The sequence below is a fragment of the Mus caroli genome, unplaced genomic scaffold (assembly GCF_978045245.1).
Source record: "Mus caroli unplaced genomic scaffold, Mus_caroli_1 scaffold_3, whole genome shotgun sequence".
Taxonomy (NCBI): domain Eukaryota; kingdom Metazoa; phylum Chordata; class Mammalia; order Rodentia; family Muridae; genus Mus; species Mus caroli.
Window position 1 is genome coordinate 67,891,207 of NW_028227258.1, and position 22,234 is coordinate 67,913,440.

Below are 22,234 nucleotides of genomic sequence, written 5' to 3' on the forward strand. Positions count from 1 at the left end.
AACAAAATACAAGAACTGATGTGTGACAACTGCTCAGAAGCCTCCTGTCCCCAAACTGTCTTCCAGGAGGGTTTTTTTTTTCCCCAAGAAGGCACAATGTTTGAGCCTTTAGGAAAAATGGACTGAAAGTTGCGTTTTTTGGTCAAGGAGCCTCTGATTTTTAAAGGAGGTGATGGGGCTTGTGCTGGGTTCTTCCTTCCCAATTGAAGAGATATCTATGCTTAGACAATGCAAAGTTTAATTTTAAAATGTTGTGGGAATGGGGGTGTCAGCCTGTGAAGAGCATTCAAACCCGGAGGAGCTCCTCCTCATTGTCGCTGGTCCAGACCCCACACCCACCCCGGTCAGCCTTGGCCATCTTTACTTGCTGCCTGAAGTGGCACCCATTTCAGGAGCATCATGTCTACCTGGATGAGCCCATCAAGATCAGCTGCTCAGTGGCACACTGTCCACCAACACAGAATGATGCCACCTTTGATTGCAGAGTGCTGTCAAGGAACCAATCTCTCCTCTGGTTTAATCACAAGATGAGCAAGACAGGTTCCAGCTGTCCTAGAACTCATTCTCTAGATCAGTCTGGCCTCAAACTCAGAGATTTACCTTCCTCTGCCTCCCGAGTGCTGGAATTAAAAGTCACCATGCTTGACCTTGCTTTTAATTTTTATTCCAATTTAGCTTGTTTATAGTGGCACTGTACCTTGCTAGTTACTTATATTAAAGAAAAAAAAGGATCTTTTTAGTTTTTCAAGAATTCATATGTATGGAGAATATTTTAAAGAACCCTTCTTTGGGCCTAAACCTCAGGTTTTGGTTGAACTACTGAATTAATTCCAATTCAATAGAAGTTACATAAGGCTAAGAGGACGATCTCCTGTTTTGTCTCCTGATTTTTTTCCCCCTCTTTCCAAGACTTGATTAACTCTATTTTTTTTTAAGAGAAGAATTTGTCTTCAAGAGTGGTGTTTTGAAATGAAAGAAACTTGAGCCTCTAGAGGAAGAAAGTAACAACAGTGCAGCTACTGAAATAAGGAATTACTAGATAAATTCTATCTTTTTAAAAATTTTAAAGGGAATTGTCTGTGGGACTCACAGGAGGAGTAGGCACACAGAAAGGATGTCTACAGTTGGTTTTTAACCTGTGGGTCCCCATCCCTTTGGCAGTCTGATGAGCTATTCATAGAGGGTACATATCACATATCCTGTATATCAGCTATTTATAATATAACTCATAACAGTAGCATCACTACATTTATGAAGTAGCCACAAAATGGTTCTGGTTGACAACAACATGCAGAACTATATTAAGGGGACACAACTTTGGGAAGATTATTGGCCTCAGGAGTATGAATCTGTAATGAACTAATCCCTTCTAATGTTTTCAAAACATACAAAAGATTTTTGCCTGCCTTGAAACACAAACACATCTATCCCAAAGGAGTAGACTCCCTCTACTTTGGTCTACTCTTCCCAGTCGCCATAAGAGCATGATGGTAGAGTTCTCATTTGTCAACACTAAATGCCAAGAAAAGTTTCTAATACTGGTAGGACAGTGAGAGGTCTGCACAAACATCCAGAGCTGAGCAGGACTTATTGAACTACATGTGACTTCTCTGAACATAAACATTTCTAGAATCCACAAATTGTTTTCAAAAGTTTTATTCATATTATATTTTATTTGGTTAAGGTTTTGTCAACAGAGCTGTTTGTAGCAATGAGGACCAGATGAGGGCCTCAGATCCTCTGGATCACAAGTTAAGAGGTGGCTGAAAAACTCTCCTGTGTGCTGAGAACTGAACCAGAGTTCTCTGAGTGAACTGTAACTGCTTCTGCAGCTGAGTTCCCACAAACTGAATCTTTAAAAAATAAAAGTCTTCATTGTCTTTTCCTTCTCCAGTGAGTTAACATTCGTGCTTGATTTATCCTTTGCTCTGGGCCCCAGGCATCTCTTCTACATAGTCCAAATGCAGACAGGTGCCTCTGAAGAAACTCAGGTTTGTCTGTGCTTAGGGCCAGCACCTAAATTAAATCTCAGTTTCCAAGTCATCAGACAAAAATCAAACTAGAACATTAACAGAGTAGATGTCAAGGAGACTGTCCCAGACTCCAGTGCTGCCCATCTCCCACCCACCATTTTAACATATAACAGCTGTTTTAAATCCTGAGCCACCATGCTGTGTTTTCCCAGGTTCACTATAAATGTTCCAGCAATACTGCACTCTAACCAGAAGTCGGTGGTAACAACACTGGTTATTGCTATTGGAAGACAGATGTTGGTCATAGCTGTCCATCCCCTAAACTCATTTTAGGTGTTTAGTGAGGGCTCCAAGAAACACTGTGCAGAAGCCAGGGAGTGGAATGCTTCAGCCACCAAGTGGGGATGGGACTTCACCATTGACTTCCACTCTGAGGTCTCAGAGACCTCAGAAGCATGAAGTGCAATGAAATCCAGGACCTGAGTCTTCAGGTGCTCTGTGCTGTGGAGGTCAGCCAGAATGAGAGTGTGTGCAGCATTCTCCACAGAGAGGTTCCTGCAGAGGGCATCCTCACATATGACCATCAAGCCCTCAAGGCCATACCTGTCAGCAGCTGCCAGCAGATCACAGGCCATGGAGTGGCTGTGGAGGTTTGGCACCTTCCCAGTGTAAATGAAGCCCATCATCTCCTTGAAGACTTTGGGATCCAGGTCATGGATCTCAACACGGTTTGTTAGTCTCTCCTCCATTTCATGTTCAAACATGGCTCTGAAAACTGGAGAGCGAGCTGCTAGGATGGCCTTGTGAGCCCTGAAATCTTGGCCAGCTACAAACAGGCAGCAGTCTGTGAAGAGGGAATTCTCCCACAGCTCACCTAGGTTATCTGCCATCATGTGTCTTGGATCCGGGACTGCAGGTGTTATGCTCTGTCCAGGTATGTTAAAGAAGGCTCCCATTATGCTAACCTGGCAGCAGAGGGTAAGCTGGTCTTCAGGGAGGAGCCAAGGTGGATTGGAGAGGAAGAAATCTCTTAGGATAAACTTTTTGAATCCCCTGAATTGATTTTTTTGAAAGCTAACGACGTTTGTGCTCTTCCTACTTTGATATTTCTCTCCTTGGGAATTTATGATCCAGAATTCATACTTTGCCCAAACTGGGCTCTTTTGACAGTGGAGTAATCCCAGGTAAACTGACAAGTAATCTTTGCTTTCTTCATCACTTCCGTTTGGGTGTACCCTCAAAACCCATTCCACTTTGTCACTGGCCTTTAACGAGAATTTTGGGCTTGTAATTTTTTCCCTAATTCCATCCATGCAAAATGAAAAGTTGCTAATAATCCACTTCTGGCAGACGCTGTCAACGCTGATATGTGTGTATCCCCACCCGGTGGCTTCCATGTCCTCTGACATTTCTGCTGGAGGTAGTTTCGAGGATTAAGTTGATCTGTAAAGAAGAACTAGAAGTTATTTCCCCTTCATCATATCAGATACAATTATAGATACATTTTTAGATTTTAGTTTCAATTTCTCCTAAATTTCCCCATGTATTATGTTGGAAACTTGTGTTTCTACTGTATTTTTCTCTAGATTTCAACATTTGTTTTATAGAAGATAATATAGATGTATGGTGAGTTTTAAATCTCCCTCTCCTGTTCTCTGTCTCCCCCCTCTGTGTTTGTGTCTCTCTTTGTCTCTGCCTTTCTGTGACTTTGTGTGTTTATTGAATGTGGTAACTAATTTTGGCTATTCTATCCACTTTTCTAAGAGTTTTAAAATTTTTAAACATTCTCATTTAAATTGTGCTGTATTTCTCTTGCCATCTGGTTATCTGTGGTGTTAGTTGGTCTCCCTGGTTCTGATTGTGATCACCCCAGGGATGTGGGGATGGTTCAATATATAGAAATCCATCAACATAATTCACTATATAAACAAACTCAAAGAATAATGATCACTTGTCCCTTCCTGCACATCATCTAAACAGTCCCGTAACCCCTAAAGAAATAGAAACAGTCATTAAAATTCCTCTAACCCAAAGATCGCTGGGCCAGATGGGTTTACTGCAGAATTAAATCAGACAGTCAAAGAAGACCTAATACCAATACTCTTCAAACTAATCCACAAAATAGAAACAGAAGGAACACTACCCAATTAGGTCCATGAAGCCACAGTTATGCTGATACCAAAGCCACATAAAGACCCATCAAAGCCAGGCGTGGTGGTGCATGCCTTCAATCCCAGCACTCGGGAGGTAGAGGCAGGTGGATTCCTGAGTTCGAGGCCAGACTGGTCTACAAAGTGAGTTCCAGGACAGCCAGGGCTATACAGAGAAACCCTGTCTCGAAAAACCAAAAAAAAAAAAAAAAAAAAAAAAAAAAAAAGACCCATCAAAGAAAGAGAACTTCAGACCAGTTTCCCTCATGAACATTGATGCAAAAATACTCAATGAAATTCTCACAAATGGAATCTAAGGACACATCAAAATGACCATCCACTCAATCAAGTAGAATCACCCCAGGGATGCGGGGATGGTCCAATATATGGAAATCCATCAACATAATCCACTATATAAACAAACTCAAAGAATAATGATCACATGATCATCTCATTAGATGCTGAGAATGCATTTGACAAAATTCAACACCCCTTCATGGTGAAAGTCTTGCAAAAATCAGGAATTCAAGGCCCATACTTTAACATAGGAAAAGCAATATATAGTAAACCAGTAGCCTACATCGAACTAAATGGAGAAAAACTTGAAGAAACCTCACTAAAATCCCTACCAATTCAATATAGTACTTGAAGTCCTAACCAGAGCAATTAGTCAACAAAATGATACAAATTGGAAAGGAAAAAGTAAAAAAAAATATCACTATTTGCAGCTGATATAATAGTATCCTTAAGCCACCCCAAACATCCCACCAGAGAACTCCTAAACCTGATAAACAACTTCAGCAGGGCTGGATATGAAATTAACTCAAACAAATCACTAGCCTTCCTCTACTCAAAGGACAAACCATTTCAGTGAGCACAAGTAGTGAGGTGGAATGTGGTCCCCAATGAAGGATTTGGAAAAGAGACTGAAGGAATTGAGGGTGTTTTCAGGCCCATTTTCTGAGCAACAGTGTCAACTGGCTACACTCTCCCCAGGACTGGACTACCAACAAAAGAGTATGGGCAGAGGTCCAACTACTATAACAGTTGCTAAAGCCAGTACTTACTTAGTCCACAAAGTTTGAAGTCTCAGGTGTTCTTCAGTATATACCAGAATCCTGAAGAAGTAGTTTCTAATGTCACTGAAGAAATGAACTTGCTAGTGTTGTGAGAGCAAGCAGGCCAAGAGACAAATCTTCCTTCTTCCATGGGTTTATATAGGCCCCTATCAGAAGGTGTGGCCCAGTTCAGGGTGTTTCTTCTAATCTCAATTTCTGGATTAAAGGTGTGTGTTTTCTTGACTCAAGACTCAGATTAAAGGTGTGTGTTTTTCTACCCCACAGATCTGTATTTGAACTGGATCTAACTACTTCATCTTAAGCAAAATTTTTAAAAGCTATGCCCTTTAGTTTTGCATGTTATGTAAGCCCAGAGTATCCCGACAGGAAGAATGGCCATCACTAGTGTACTTTGATTAATGGGGTCATTCTTCCATAAATGAAGTTATAATGTCAATCTCTGCACATCTGTTACTTACACTTGTGCTGGTCTTACACTGATTCCTGACATAAACATGATTAAGGAAGGTGTTTTGTCCTGAACTTGTCAGCAGTCTGAGTGCTCACAAAACGGAGGGCATGTGGAAGAGCTCCTATATAATGGGCAGAAAGCAAAACCCCAAACCTCTTAAGGTGACTTTCTTTTTTCCAGTGTGTTATTCTGATTAGACCCACAGATCTTGTGATGACTCCTTCCAATTTGGTTCCTGATCTTGTACGTCCTTCCAAGGAAAACCTCGCTGGAAATCATTTTTCATTTAAGGTTGTGGTTTAGAAATGTCCTAAACGCTTCTTAATTCAATCACTTTAATTGGCAGGATTCACCTTATCAATGCCTCATAGACTACATCCTCCACAGGTGATTTTTGTCCTCTTCAGACATGGAACTGCCATGCTTACTGTATTAGTCCTGAAAGGGGAGAGACTGCAGCATACATGCAACAGATATCAAAGATTAGGGTTTGTCATTACTGCCCTCATGAAAAATGAAGTGTAAAACTCTTCCTACATTTCTCATCCTACATTTCTCATATCTTCAGTTTTTCATTTCTTAGAACTATAGTCTAGAGGACACAAAGATACCTATGGTGGTTCAATCAGCTCAGCCACCCCCAGCTCTCTTGTATGCCTGGCTCCAACGCTGCTCATCCCTTAGCATAAATCAATCCGTTGTTTTTGATTTTTGATTCCTCCCTTTGACTTATCGCTACTATTAGTATCAGTGACTCTTCAGCAGATTCTTTTTTTTTTTTTTTTTTTTTTTTTTTTTGGTTTTTTGGAGACAGGGTTTCTCTGTGTAGCCCTGGCTGTCCTGGTACTCACTTTGTAGACCAGGCTGGCCTCGAACTCAGAAATCCGCCTGCCTCTGCCTCCCGCGTGCTGGGATTAAAGGCGTGTGCCACCACACCCGGGCTAGATTTATTTATTATATGTAAGTACACTGTAGCTGTCTTCAGACACTCCAGAAGAGGGCGCCAGATCCCATTACAGATGGTTGTGAGCCACCATGTGGTTGCTGGGATTTGAACTCTGGACCTTCGGAAGAGCAGTCGGGTGCTCTTACCCACTGAGCCATCTCACCAGCCCTCTTCAGCAGATTCTTTTCAGACATTTTAACCTCAGCCTCAGATCAGAATCCTGTAAAGCCTGGCATCACATCTTTCAAAGTTTCAGGACACTAGTACATAAACTGAAGATGACTTAACAAGACTTACCTCCAGAGGTGACAGAGCAGTTGAATTTCTAAGGTGTTTATTGGAAAAGTAACTATTATTCATTTGTATTTCTTGTCATCTCTGTAGCTTTTTGTCTCCATATTACAATCTAGGATCATTGGATCTCATGCTTATGTTGCTAGTTCGATAGAAGTGACTTTTAAAGGTATTAAGAAAAATCAAAGTGCAGATGCTTTAGTTGTGGTAAGCAAGGTCACTTCACATGGATTTTAGGCAAGGCGTTCCTAGGAACAACTTTTTTTTTTTTTTGAAAAGTAATCCATAGAGAAGTCTCCTGCCTTCTCAAATATGCAGAAGGTGTGGCAAAGGCTGGCATTGGAATAATGATTGCAGATCAAAAATGGATAGGCAAGGTAACCTTTTGCCATCAGAAAAGGGGGCTCATGCAGGCAAAGAGGGTGGTAATGAGTCATTCTGGCATCATCTTTAACCAGGAGGTCGTTGCTGCTCTGATGTGTAAACAGGATGAGAGCCAGATTCTGCCAACTGGTGATATATTGGCCATTGGCTGATGTCAGGGACCTAATTTTGAGTATATATCCCCGGATCTAGGGAGGTCACCTGTAATTGACACAGTAAAAAGTAAGCCTTTTTAGCAGGGGCTTAAAAGTCCAAATTTGCCAGGATACCTAAGAGGACTTTGGGGTTTTTTGTGTTGTTTCTGTTGCCACTGGAAAGTCATTTATAATTTGATGAAGAGACTTTATCTTCAGATTTTAGCAAAACAGAATGTGGAACTTTACTAGTAATAAAAAAGCTGGTGGGTTTCCCCTTTTAATGTTAGCGTTGTCCTGGACTTGGGGAAGGGGCACCTTTGATCTTCTGGGTCTCGCTTTTTACCTCCTTCTTAAGCTATCTGTTTCAGGTGTCTGCTATGGTCTTCTGTTTTGAACATGGCTGTTAACAGGAACTTTGCTAGGTTTGGAGTCTGTTGCTTCACTCCTTTCACCTGCTTTTCCTCTGTAGTCTCACTTTTAGTAAATATTCTCTTTGTCACTATCCCTAGGTCCCTCAGACTCTTTTCTCTTAACCTCTCCAACCTCTGTAAAATTTTCTTAATATATGGTCTTGCCTCCTAACAATGACACAAAACAACAGGGAAATGTAAAATTTAAATGCAAAAATTTTACCAACCAAACATCTGATAAAAGACTAATCTATAAGGTACAAAAATAAATCGAGAATCTAGATATTATTAAACCAAAGAAGCAAATTAAAAGTGGGGTACAGATGTGAACAGAAAATTCTGGACAGAAGAATCTCAAATATCTGAGAAGAATTTAAAGAAATATTTAACATCCTTGGTCATCAGGAAAATGAAAATGACTCTGAGATTCCTTCTCAAGCCTTTCAGAGTGGCTAAGGTCAAAAACACAAGTGAGAGCTCATGCAGGTAAGGCTGTGGAGCAAATACACTCCCCCATTGCTGGTGGAAATGCTAACCTGTACAGTCACTCTGGAAATCAATATGGTGGTTTCTCAGATAACTGGGAATCTATCTACCTCAAGACCCAGCTTTCCCACTCTTGGGCAGATACCCAAAGGACTTTCCATCCTAAGTCAAATTTGCTTAAATATGTTTGTAGCAGCTTTAATCATAATATGCAGAACCTGGAAACCTACATGACCCTCAAGAGAAGGATGGATGAAGAAAATTGGCATATTTATACAATAGAGCATTACATAAAAAAAAAATACATACTGAATTTTGCAAGCAAATGGATAAAAATATTTTTTTTTCTTTAGTGAAGTAATCCAGTCCCAGATATTCACACATGGAATCAACTCACTTGAAAGTGGATATTAGTTTTAATACGAAGGATAGTCATACAGCAGACTGATAGGATTAATACTAAGGAGAGCTCAAGTGTAGAATGCAGGGATCTCTCTAGGAAAGAACAATAGAAAAGATTTCCTGGGGATTGGGGACAGGTGGGGATGGATAAAGCAAAGCTGAGGGACTATAATCAAAGGAGAGAGTACTGGGAGAGTTTATTAGAATTGAAAATCTTTTCAGGGGTGAGAAACAAATCCAGTGCCAAGGTAACTCCCTGGAATCTACAAGAGGGATCCACCAAAGACCATTAATAGGGGTATGAAGCCTAAACTGTCCATCTGCCAGCTAGCCAAAGGGGTTGGTTGTCCTGAGAAGATCTGGGCAGCTCAGCAGCCAGGTAGTCATGGAAACCATGCAGGAGGGAGAAGATCACAATTGACAGTGAATAGAGTCGATTGTTTTTTATAATTACATGCTCCATTTCTCTGACTCTTTTGCCTGTTTTTGAGACCACTTTCCTCCTACTGAATTTCTTTGTTCTGACTTAGTAAGAGGGCATGTGCCAGTCTTACTGTAAACTGTTGTGTTTGGTTGATATCCCTGGGAGGCCTGCTCTCTTCTGAAAGGAAGCAGAGGCATGGAGGTGGAAGAGGGAGTGTTGGGGGGTTGGGTGGGGTGGCCAAGGCACTTGGAAGAAAGGAGGGAGGGGAAACTGGTTTAGGGATTCAAAATATAAGAAAAAATTCAATTAGAGGCTAAATACCATAAAATTAAATTCATGTTCAAGGAGACTTCTCAGAAGAACACCACACAACATTCCTGGAGGCACCACAGAAATTCCAGAGACTACACTTTGAGACAGTAGGGTCTCTGAATCCCTCAGGGCAAGAAAGAGGGCAGTGGTCAAGGAATTCCAGAGGGTACAAGACCTGAGATCCAGATTGCCAAGATTTCCTTTGATCGACTTGCTCCCAAAACAGTTAGGAGAAGCCTGATACCTCCACTCCAAAAGTAAATTGTTACAGGATATATGATGATACTGTTTAGCACAACATTGTGTTACTTGCTGAAAACAAAACTGTTTTTAGTTGTGGAGTGGCTCAGCTTTGGCACACACCTTGAATCCTTCTGGCTGGAATACAGACAAACCCTTAGTACACATCTTTAATTCCAAACACTGAAAGTAAGATTAGTATGTAGAAAGAAGTACCAGTGTTCAGGCAAAGTGAAAAAGCAGAGAAAGATAGCACAGAAAAGGATATGCCCAACTGTTACTAGAAGAGAGAGGTAAGAGAAGCTATTGAAGAGATCAGTGCAGACAGAAGAGGAGAGAGGGCAGTTTTCCTTGGACAGTGCTATAGAGGCAGGTTGAAGAGAGAACAAGAGAGACACAGGTAAAGACAGAACAAGCCAGAGAGTGGGAAGGAGTCTGAAGACTAGAACTGATTGTGAAAGTTAGTAGGAGACCAGGTGAGCAATTCAGGAGAAGCTGAGACAAGTCATGTTGATTTAGTTACAGTGGAGAGAAGTTTTGAGCCAGAACAAATTAAATTAGGCAGTCAGCGATTGGAAAGAACTACAAAGTGGGGACCTTATTCAGCTGTAAGTCTCAGAAGCTGAGAACATTCTAAGCCTAGTTTTGATTTGATGGGGGCTAGAACCTTCCAGGACTTGTCCTAGGTCAGCAGACCAAGGCAGAAAGCCTCAGAGACGACAAATAATACATGTAAATAAAAGTTACTTCTACAGGAAATTATTTGAAAGTTGCCTGGGCTGTCACTGCTGAAGGTAAATATTTTTAAGGCATCTCTGGTTTAGATACCAGTGTCCAGAAACTGTGAAAGACAGCCCCAGATTCTCCTCTTTTCTAGGAGTTGGGATGTGTGGCAGTCACTACATGTTGTCTGTTTAGTGTCTCTCATTCTCTCCATCTCTCTGTCTTTGTCTCTCTCTTTCTCATCTCTGTTTCTCACTTCTCCTCTCTCTTCTCTCTCTCTGTTTCACTCACTGTGTAGGCAGCCTTTGAGGGAGGCTTCTTGGGGTTGGAGAGTTGAAGATTTACCACAACTCCTTGTGCTCGAGCTCTGTACAGTCAGTAAAAGAGCTTCTTCATGGTTGCCTGCAGAGCTGAGTCTCATCCGGACTGCCTTTGGATCAGGATATAGAACTCTAACCTCTTGGTCAGTATTTAAACCTTAGTAAAGCCTGATTTTAAATTTGGCCTAAAATGGTGAAATTGGTTTGCTCTGGTGAATCTCAGAATTAACAAAGTATATTCCTGGGCATGGGATTTGTGGTTTCATAAGCACAAGCCAGGTTCAGGATCTGTCTCTTCCTGATGCCTGCTAATCTGGTTGTAGAATGCTCAGCTACATCTCCAGTACTGTGCCTGCTTGCATGCCACCCTGCTTCCTGCCATGATAACAATGAACTAAAACTCAATAAATTCTCATACACAAGATACCCACACAATAAATTCAGATCCAGTTGATAATGGTACAAGCTGCCCACCTAGATTAAACAAGTTACCCCAATTATTCTATCCCTATATGATATTATATCTACCTGTGGCTTTTTAAACCCTGATGAATCTGAATCACCCTATTTGTCCTCCATTTTGCTTCCTTCTCCCCTCCCTATCTTCTCTGTCTGTATCGCTGCAACTCTTTGCTCAGCCTCTCTTTTCCCTGTCTAATCACAGGCTTCTTGTTGTATTAATAATTAAATCAATCCTTCTACACACCACACTTTCTGTTCAAATAAACTTTTCTTTCAAATATAAATTGAGCACAACTATTACCATTTTGTAATTTACAAGATATAAGATAGACCTACCACCCAGTCCATCATTTTTGTCATTAAGTTTGAAGGAACATTGTCACCCAACATGGAGCTAGAACCTAAGACCCTGAAAGTAAGAGTCTCATGACTGAGTTAGCCAGGCAACTAGAGAGCTTAAACTCAGGATTTTCTATCTTTCCTTTCCTCTTCTCTATCCTTCCTTCTTAGGTAAAAAGGAGGGTGGGAAAGAAAGGGGGAATATAGTAATATTATAGAAATTATAGAAATAGACAAATAGGGATAGGTTAGCAAGTTTACTCTTAAGCAAAATATTACGTAGCTATATTTTACCTTGATACAGAATTTAGTTGATACATATTTAATGTTTTCATTGGTATTAATTTTTTATTGATATAAAATTGGAGTTATATTGTCACTCTCACATAAGCATTGTGCCTATATAACATAATTAAGAATACAATGCTTGGATCCAATCCTTCTATTACTGTTATTAGAAACTGAGTTGAGATGAGTAAGTTTGTGTGTTTCGGGCCAAATAGGATATTCATGGCTCTGAGTTTATTGTTAGAGTGTTTTCATTCAATTAGAAATTGTTGAGAGTAGAAACAGTGAACAGTATAGATTACTTTACATAGATAGTTCATTTTAAAAAATGTCAGAAATCCACAGAATGTGACATTGAATGTTATTTATTAACTTGTTGAGACAAGTCTGCTCTTGACAGCATTCCTTTTTTTAAATTCAAAGAAGAAATTGAGCATCAATGGAGTTGCTCTATTTGTGACGAGAGAGCCACTAGGCAAGAATTGCCTCATCTCATCTACAGACAAAACACTATCCAGAAAAAGGATACACCATGCAGAATGGTCGACTGAAAATCTTTACTAAGACAGGGTAATCAACCCTTTAAAATTCTGCATTACAAAGATCGGTCAGATGACCCTAGGCCAGAAGGCTGAAGACCAATGCTTCAACCTTGTGAAGTATAAGGGGATGTCCAGGTGGTCAGCAGTCTCTATGAATTGGCTAAGTTTTCGAAGTTATATTTTGTGCTTCTCATATTTTCAGGTAATATTAGTCGTTCTTGGATTTCTGATGGGATTGAAGACTGGTAGTCTTATAGCCAACCTAAGTTGATTATCATTGAGAAAGATGATATAGATTTGAGAGGATGGTTTTCATCTGGCATACAATCTAGACCCAGGATGTGAGTGAGTCAGGTGTAGAATTATAATTCTTTTAAAATAGGATAGATGACAGAGTTGTTATTTAATAGGCAAAGATCATGTCAAGGTGTTAAGTCTATCTTGTAGTTTATGGTAATAGCTGTGTTCAATTATATCTGTGATAAAATAGTCTTTTCATTGTACAAAATGGGTAAGTGTTGCCGAAAGCCCTGAGGCTAATTATATTTGATGCTAATACTGTTCTCCTGTGAGGGGCTGCAAACAGTGAATGAGTCAGGACTCAGGGGATTTCCTGTAAGCCTTCTTCCCACCTTAATGTATAAAATAAAGGTTAGAGCCAGTGATTTGGCAGAGAAAGAGGGGAAGGTGGAGCTGAAGGTTTTGGAGAGAAAGGGAGAGAGGACGACGAAGGACAGAGGAGGAGGTAGAAGAAAAGTGGAACATAGGCACGTGGCCTGGAGAAAGAGCAAGTTATAAGGGGCTTCATAGATGGGGAAGATGGTAATTGTACTGGCTATTTTTTTGTCAACTTGACACAGCTGGAGTTATCACAGAGAAAGGAGCTTCAGTTGAGGAAATGCCTCCATGAGATCCAACTGTAAGGCATTTCCTCAATTAGTGATCAAGGGGGAAAGGCCCCTTGTGGGTGGGACCATCCCTGGGCTGGTAGTCTTGGGTTCTATAAGAGAGCAGGCTGAGCAAGCCAGGGGAGGCAAGCCAGTAAAGAACATCCCTCCATGGCCTCTGCATCAGCTCCTGCTTTCTGACCTGCTTGAGTTCCAGTCCTGACTTCCTTTGGTGATGAACAGCAGTATGGAAGTGTAAGCCGAATAAACCCTTTCCTCCCCAACTTGCTTCTTGGTCATGATGTTTGTGCAGGAATAGAAACCCTGACTAAGACAGTAATGTAGTGGTAGATCTGCCCAATCTATCTGCACAGCTTGTATTCACATTCATTGAGTTATGTTTTCATTGCCAGGGCATATTTGGGTTGGAGATTTACCACAACACTGTCCCAGAGGAATAATATAACCACAACATTCAAAATCATACCAATTTTGAAAACTAAATTAACCCAAAACAAGTGAAGTAAACAAAATACTTTATGTATCTATTCTTTGGCTATTGCTATTTTTCCAAGCAGGAAAATAACTCAATATTCCTGTGGAGCACACGTTAAACAGAATTTGAGTATACTATAAAGGATATCAGAGCAATATATCTCTATAGCATTTTTAAAGCATTTAATTCAAATTTCCACTAATATTAGCGTATAGGAAGCAGGCAGGTTTTCCTTGTTAATCTCTCTGCCTAGAGCAGCCATCCTGTTATACCATGTATCTGTTCAGCTCTCTGCCTGGAGCCACAGACATTTATTTTATTAATACCTGTTATAATAGCTATCTGTTGATCTCATTACCTGGAGCCACAGACATAGTTAATTATTACTTGTACATGGCAGGTGATTAGTATCACTGCCCTCTACTTGGAGTCAGTGACTTATTTTCCCTATTCTAGTTCTGAACCATGGGCTAAATTCCCTACATGACTCAGACAAAATCTGTATATAAATCTTTCCAAAAAGCAATTAATCCCAATCCATTCTGCAGCACTCTGACTCACAGCAGCCACCTTGTCTCTTTCCACAGCAAGGGACCTCAGAGCCTGCTTTGTTTCAATTCCCATTCTGGAGTCCATGTGACTTTTCTCAGTGCTATCCAGCTACTCATTTAAAAGCAAAGCAAAACAAAACAAAACTCTAACTCTCAGGCTACTAATCTTACATTTCTAGTGGATTCTTTTTCCCATGTTGAGCACCACCTGTTGTAGAAAAAAAAAATGAGTGGCATGGTCTCCTGCTACACCATTCACGGGCAGGCCACATTGTTCCAATGGGGGTGTTCTCATCTTAGGGGATTCTTTGGCCCAGAGCTCCTGAGTTCCCTTGAGGGGCTCTTGTCATGCCAGCCCCAATGTAATGACCTCCCACCTCGAGGTTAGCTATCACACTTCCCAGTAACCCAGTAAAATCAAAACTCTAGAAGCTTATAATTAATCAGACAGATTTATATATTAATAAATTCTCAATAAACAAGATGCCTACACAATAAGTTCAGGGCCAATTAATAATGGTACCAGCTACAAACCTAGAGTAGACACGTTACCCCAATTATTCTATCCCTATATGATACTATATATATCATCCTGTTCTTCCTCCATTTTGCTTCCTTCTCCTCTCTCTGTTTCCTCTGTCTCCATCTCTGAAACTCTTTGTATAACTCCCTTTTCTCTGTCCAATCACAGACTTTTCTTGTTGTATTAATAATTAAATTAATTACACAGGGAAGATCCTGCCATAGGAAAGAACTAGAGTAATTGAGGGAAAAACTGCTCACTCAGATTATAGAGTATTAATAAAGAATCCATGTTTAATTAAAGAAGGGAGGAGGACGAGGAGGAGGAGGAGGAGGATCAAATGCATGGAAAGAAAAAAATATAGTTGTTTTGCAGAACTTTCAGAATGAGATAAGAAGTGGTTCTAAGTAGAGCCCCTCTGGTGTTGTTTTAGTGTAATGCCATCATGAACATTAAAGTCAGTGGTAACCATGTATCAGGACGAAACTTAAAAAAAAGAGTAAAATAAAGGCCAGAAGCTTCTTCTTGCAGATTCTTGGGTGTTTCTCCAAATTGTGAGGAATACCTAGTCTCCCTCCCTTGGATTTTCAGTTTTAGAAAACTGATTTACTTCATGTTTTAAAAAAGTTTTATTTATTTTATTTGAGTGCACTGTAGCTGTCTTCAGACACTCCAGAAGAGGGCATCGGATCTCATTACAGATGGCTGTGAGCCACCATGTGGTTGTTGTGAATTGAACTCTGGACCTCTGGAAGAGCAGTCAGTGCTCCTAACCACTGAGCCATATCTCTAGCCCTCACTTCCTGTTTATAGTGTTGCTCCTGCATGTGTGTCTGGGCACTACTTGCATGTGTGCTACACACAGAATCCAGAAGAGGGCACTAGATCCCATGAGACTGGCATCCAGATGTTTATGAGTTGCCCTTTGCTAGTAGGAATGAAGCTGGGGTTCTGTTGAATGGGAGTCAGTGCTCCAAGTGCTCAGGCTCTTCATGCCCTGTCCCATTTCATTCTGATTACACACCTGTGGTTGTCCTCAGCATGAGGTGTTGAAGGGGGAACTTGACAAGTGAATTCTGAGGAAATTTGGGGTACAGAGCTAGCAGAGCACAATCTCTGCTTTCAGCTAAATCTTCCCAACTTTGGTCTTTGGAATGAGGAGTTCAGACTCTGACCCTATTGATTCTCCATCTCCCACACTCAGTTGTATCCATGCCATTCCCTGACTATTACTAATATTGAGAAGTTTGGGAGTCCATGGAATGATTTTATTATCTCCAGTGATGTAAATGTTTTCAGGCTTTTGTATCTGCTGTCTAGTTCTTTCTTATCTTATTGGAACTAAGAAAAAATACCTTTCTAGTATAATGAATTACATTACACTGAGTAATTTATAAACCATGGAATTTATTCCCAATGTCAGCACATGCATTTTTTCCTAAAGGACTCCTTCTCTAGTGATATAATGGTAGAAGAGCCAATTGGCAAAGACCTCCTCACTTCCTTTATACTCTTTGACTCTGTGAAAGTAGCTCAAATAGCCCAGGCAGGCCTCAACCCCATGGTTAAGCATGGATTTCTTGATCTCCAAATCCTTGCTCTATCTGAAACATGTTGGGTTTTCTGGATTGAATTGTTGGATAAGAGTACTTTCTCATTCCTGAGGATTAACATATGACCAAATCACCATACAAAGACCCCACTTTTCTTTCCTTTTTATTGAAAATGAGTTTTTCCACACAATATATTCAGATTACAATTTGCCTTTCCCCATGTCCTTCCAGTCCCTCCCCATCTCTCTACTCATCCACTGCTTCGTTGTCACTCCCTTCAGTTAGGTGACAAGCAGACAAACAAAACTAGGATGAAAAACAAAGGAAAGGCACATGAAACATACATGCATTCACACACAAATCCACAAAGCCAATAAAATACAAAATCATGAACCAAAACATACAAGCAAAAGTGTAGACAGAAAACAATGACCAAACAAATCAATATTAGAGGAAAAAAAGCACCATTCAAAATTTTGTATAGGCCATTAGCTCCTTGATATAGAGTCTAGTCTTAAATTTTCTTTATATAACCAAGGAAACTCTTGGGAAAAAATACTTTTTCCTTTACAGGCAGTTCTGAGTTAGACAGAGCCTCTCAGTCAAGAACAGGGGATTGTGTCCAATACCCCCCTTCAGCTATGGCACCTGGTGTAGCTCCATGCAGAGTCACATGTCTACCCTCATGTTAATACAAATAACAATATTTGACTTCTTCCTTTCTAATTTGTACCCTTGATCTGCTTCAGTTGTCTTATTGCTCTTCATTTTTTATTTTTTATTTTTTTGAGACAGGGTTTCTCTGTGTAGCCCTGGCTATCCTGGAACTCACTCTTTAGACCAGGCTAGCCTCAAACTCAGAAATCCGCCTGCCTCTGCCTCCCCAGTGCTGGGATTAAAGGCCTGCACCACCAAGCCCGGCCTTGTCTTATTGCTCTTAAGTGCTCTATTTAATAGGTATATATTCAGAATTGACAACCTCATCTTGTCTGCATTTTAGTGAAATTTCTGCTAGCTTTTCTCCATTTAAGTTGATGTTGGCTATATGCTTGCTCTAAACTGCCCTTTTTTTTTTATATATTCAGCTACATCCCTTCTGTCTCTTGGGACTTTTGTCATGGAAGGTGTTGAATTTTGTCAGAGTCTTTTTCTGCATCTAATGAGATGATCGTGTGGCTTTTGTCTTTCAGTTTTTTCATATGGCAGATTGTAGTACTAGTGTTGAAGCTCCTGTGCCAGCTTCTCCATCTACTCCTATACCAATCAGGGTGGGTAATACTATAGCGGGTACAGCAACACTTTCTGCCTTGTGAGCTGTGGAGTCTAATTTATTGGGAATGCTTTTCCCTGTATAGTAAGTTATTGGGTGAACTAGCTGTGCCAGGAAACAGAAATCAGATGATACATTTACAACTAGGGTATGTATGTACAAGCCCACCAAGTATCCTCTGGAGGAAAGAAGTACTCATATTCTATATTGGCCAGAGGTACAATGGAATAGCAGAGATGTGAATGTTCTAAGGGTATCTGATTTCCAATAAAAAGACTTTCTGTTATTGCCTCTAAGGTCAGCTTACCTCTTTCTGATTGCTGGCTTGTACACTGAGTACTCTCTGTAATCTTTGAGTAGTTTCCAGGGACAGCTGTTCTATCACAGTAGGTGGGTTGGGCATTTAAGCATAACTAACAGTCCTGTGACAATTCAGGACAAGAGGAGTTAAGTTTCTGGAAAGGAGCTTTCACAAATGCAGGGGTGCTGATGTAAGGGGTGTAGTGAGATGTGTTCGAGACAGGAAGTGACTAGTGAAGTTGGTGACTCTCACATTAGGGTAGGTGTGGGCATAGGCAGAGGCAAGGGCCTGAATTCCTGCCTCTCCAGGACTTTATTGCGTCCAGTGGTTACCCCTGGAATCTAACAACTTGTCAGACAGAGAAGAGAGTTTTTCTAATGGTTACCCCTAGAATCTGCCCAGATTCTTGAATATCCTCTCAGTCCTCAAATATAACCTGAATGCTGTCTGGTGGCCTGTTTTCTTCTTTTAGTGAAGCTGAGTGTCAGGTGGTTACAAGGTGAGTATGCATGAGAGAAACAGGGAGGTTTTTTCCTTTTTCTTTTCTTGGATATTTTCTTTATTTACATTTCAAATGTTATCAGCTTTCCAGGCCATCCTTCTGGAAACTCCGTATTCCCACCCCCTGCCTCTGTGAGAGTGTTCCCCCACCTCTGCACCCACTCCTGCCTCCCTCCTAGGCATTCCCCTACACTGGGTCTTTGATTCTCCACAGGACCAAGGACCGCTCCTAGCATTGATGTCCAACAAGACTATCCTCTGCCTCACACACAGCTGGAGCCATGTGTCCCTCCATGTATATTCTCTGGTGTTTGGTTCGACTAGCTTGATGAAATCAGATTTTAACAAGAGTACCAGTAGATGGAGCCTGTGCTTTCATAATCCCATTGTGCACAGTAGTAATCTGAAGCTCCTTCATAAGCTCTGGGTGCATGTAAAAATATTGGTTTTTGAGGTATTTTCTCCCATAGAGGTCTAACTTGTGATGCAACAAATCTTCCAGATCAAAGTAAGTATGGGAACCAAGTCAGAAGCAGGGCAGTGTGGCTGACCTGGTGGATGATGAAATTTTGGTCAATGTTAGCAATTATCCAAGTGAGGATGAGGGGCTGTTGGATTGTAACTCTGATGGTTCCAAGATGCAGGCATAAAGTGAGCAGAATTAAGAATGATGAAGGGACAACTTTAGCAGATCACCTGGGTATGGGATGACTTACCATTGTTCTTGTGTCAATACCTCTGGGAGCTTCATCTCCCTCCTGGCTGTCTTAACATGGGAGTGCTGTCTCCATGTCTGGATTCTATCTACCTTAACAGCTCTTATGGTGTGAGGCCCTTTCCAGTGGGAGGTAGGGAGACAGAATCATAAACCTGGTGTATGGCAGGCCAGAGTTGCTTCTGGGGTCTATGGAGAGCTTTCAAGTATTTTAAGAACATATATTGGTCATATTTGGCTAGAATGATAGGACTGGCAGTTAGCAAGCATGGGAGGAAATTTCCCATATAGGATCTCAAAGCAGGTAAGATCTAAAGTACAAGGAGTATTCCTGGCCTTATACAAGAAATAATGTAGGAGAGAAAACCAGTCACCACCAGTTTCAATGGTTAATTTAGTCAAGGCCTCCTTCAAGATTCTATTCTTCCTCTGCCCTAATAAGCTTAAACATAAGACTGTGATCATTAACCTTTTTTACTATTGTAAATCTTTAAATTAATATTAAAGTTATTATTTACCATGGCAGGATAGAAGTAGGAGACCTTATGTCAGGATGTTCTAAGGTGAGGAGGCAGTGAGGTAGAAATTGCCTATAACAAAGATTATTAGTTTTGATTTGATGGGGGCTAGAACCTACCAGGACTTGTCCTAGGTCAGCAGACCAAGACAGAAAACCTCAGAGACCACAAATAATACATGTAAATAAAAGTTACTTTTACAGGAAATTATTTGAAAGTTGCCTGGGATGTCACTGCTGAAGGTAAATATTTTTAAGGCATCTTTGGTTTAAGTGTCCAGAAACTGAAAGACAGCCCCTGATTCTCTTGTGGGCACTGTGGCAGGGGTGGGGGTGGGGTGAATAACTTAGGCAGAAGCCTTAGCTCCAGGACCATAAGGGAATGCCTACTGTGTCATGTAGGTGAATTATTACCATTTTCGGGGTTCAGACCTCAGCTCCACTGGAGACCAGACTGTCAATGCATAGCCCAATTCCCCACATACTTCCTCCAACTTGACCACAGTTCCTAGTAGTGTCAATTCCCATGGGCCATGCTTATTCAAACCAAACTGAGTTGTTTTATTTTATTTTATTTTATTTTAAACTCCAGATTGTATTCCATCCCCCCAGTCAATCCCCATACCAAATCCCATACCTCCTCCCTGTACAAGGATGCCCCCACGTCCAACCCACACCCCAAACTGAGTTTAAAAGAAAACAAAGCCTTCTTTCCCCTTCACTTCTCTTAAGAATAAACATTCATGTTTGATTTCTCCTTTCCTCTGAGCCCCTGGTCATCTTTTCTGTTAGTCCAATGAGGACACATTTCTCTGAAGAAACCCTTTTGGTCTGTGCTTCAGGAGAGTACCTAAGTTCAATCCCAGATTCCAAGACATCAGACAAAAATGAGAAGATCAACAGAATACATGCCAGGTAGACTGTCCCAGATTCCAATGCTGTCCATTTTCCCACCCACCATTCCAACATATTTAGAACTATTGCAAATCCACCATGCTGCCCTCCCCCAGATTCAGTGTAAATGTTCCAGCACTACCATTGTCTGAGGAGGAGTCACTGGGAAGAATACTTCCCAGTTGCTGTTGGAAGACAGGTGTAGGTCATAGCTGATTCGGTCTTAAAGACCACTTAAGTTGTTTGAAAGAGAGGGCCCAGAAAACACGCTGTGCAGAAGCCAGAGAGTGAAATGCTTCAGCCACCAAGTGGGGATGTGATCCCCTCATTGACATCCACCCTGAGGTCTTAGAGACCTCGGAAGCATAAACTATAATGAAATCCAGAGCCTGAGTCTTCAGGTGCTCTGTGCTGTGGAGGTCAGCCACAATGAGAGTGTGTGCAGCATTCTCCACAGAGAGGTTCCTGCAGAGGGCATCCTCACACATGACCATCAAGCCCTCCAGGCCATACCTGTCAGCAGCTGCCAGCAGATCACAGGCCATGGAGTGGCTGTGGAGGTGTGGTGCCTTCCCTGTGTAGATGAAGCCCATCATCTCCTTGAAGACTTGGGGATCCAGGTCATGGATCTCAACACGGTTTGTTAGTCTCTCCTCCATTTCATTTTCAAACATGGCTCTGAAAACTGGAGAGCGAGCTGCCAGGATGGCCTTGTGAGCCCTGAATTCATGGTCAGCTACCAACAGGGAGCAGTCTGTGAAGAGGGAATTCTCCCACAGCTCCCCTAGTTCATCTTCCAATGTGCACCTTGGAACCTTGATTGCAGGTCTTGGGTTCTGTCCAGAAATGCTGAAGGAGTCTTGGAGTATGCTCACCTTGCAGAGGAGGGTAAATTTGTCATCTGGTGTTAGCACTTGGGCTGGAGACAAGAAGGAACCTCGAGTGATGAACTTTTCGAATCCAAAGGGCTGGTGTGGCTGTATTCTAGAAAAGCTTGGGATCCTTTCTATATTGCAATTTTCACCCTTGGCATTTAAGATACAAACCTCGAACTTTGCCCAAACTGAGCCCTTTTCACAGCTGAGCAAAATCAGATAAAGTGACACATAATCTTTGTTTTTCTCATCAACCCCGGTTGGGTATACTCTCAAACACCATGTCATTTTGTCATTGTCCTCTGATGAGAACACTGGGCTTGTAATATATTCCTCCGTTTCCTCAACAAAAAAAGAGAAATTGCTAATGGTCCACCTGTAGCAGAATTTCAGTTCATGGCTCCATGTGTCGTCCCTGGTCTTGGCTTCCAGTTCCCCTGACATTTCTGCTTGATGTACTTTGGATTTAAAACTGGAACCTGAAAAGAAGAACTAGAGATTATTTACTCTTTACAGTATAGGATACAATAATAGATAATTTTTGATTTGTTTTAATTTCTCCTAAGTAGCCCCTTCTATGATGTTGAAAACTTGTGTCATTCTAAAATTTTCTGTCTAGAATTCAGTATTAATTTCTTTCTCTGCCCCTCTCTTCTCATCCCTACTCAACTCCCCTTCCCATGCTCTAAATAAACTGTATTCTATATTAAACCTGTCATATGGCTGATACCTCAGGGGGAAGGGATGCCTCAACATGGGTCCGCCATGGCACCACTCTCACCCTCACAA

The 22,234-nt window shown here is 41.2% G+C and overlaps 2 protein-coding genes across 2 annotated transcripts; both read right to left on the reverse strand.

Moving 5' to 3' along the window:
* Positions 1 to 2,302: 2,302 nt before the first annotated feature.
* Positions 2,303 to 3,382, reverse strand: LOC147005558 (TD and POZ domain-containing protein 5-like). Its single transcript, XM_085836052.1, has one exon. The coding sequence runs from the start codon at positions 3,380 to 3,382 to the stop codon at positions 2,303 to 2,305; it is 1,080 nt and encodes a 359-aa protein (XP_085692178.1).
* A 17,394-nt stretch (positions 3,383 to 20,776) lies between these two features.
* LOC147005559 (TD and POZ domain-containing protein 4-like) lies at positions 20,777 to 21,889 on the reverse strand. Its single transcript, XM_085835297.1, has one exon. The coding sequence runs from the start codon at positions 21,887 to 21,889 to the stop codon at positions 20,777 to 20,779; it is 1,113 nt and encodes a 370-aa protein (XP_085691423.1).
* Between the last annotated feature and the right edge of the window lie 345 nt (positions 21,890 to 22,234).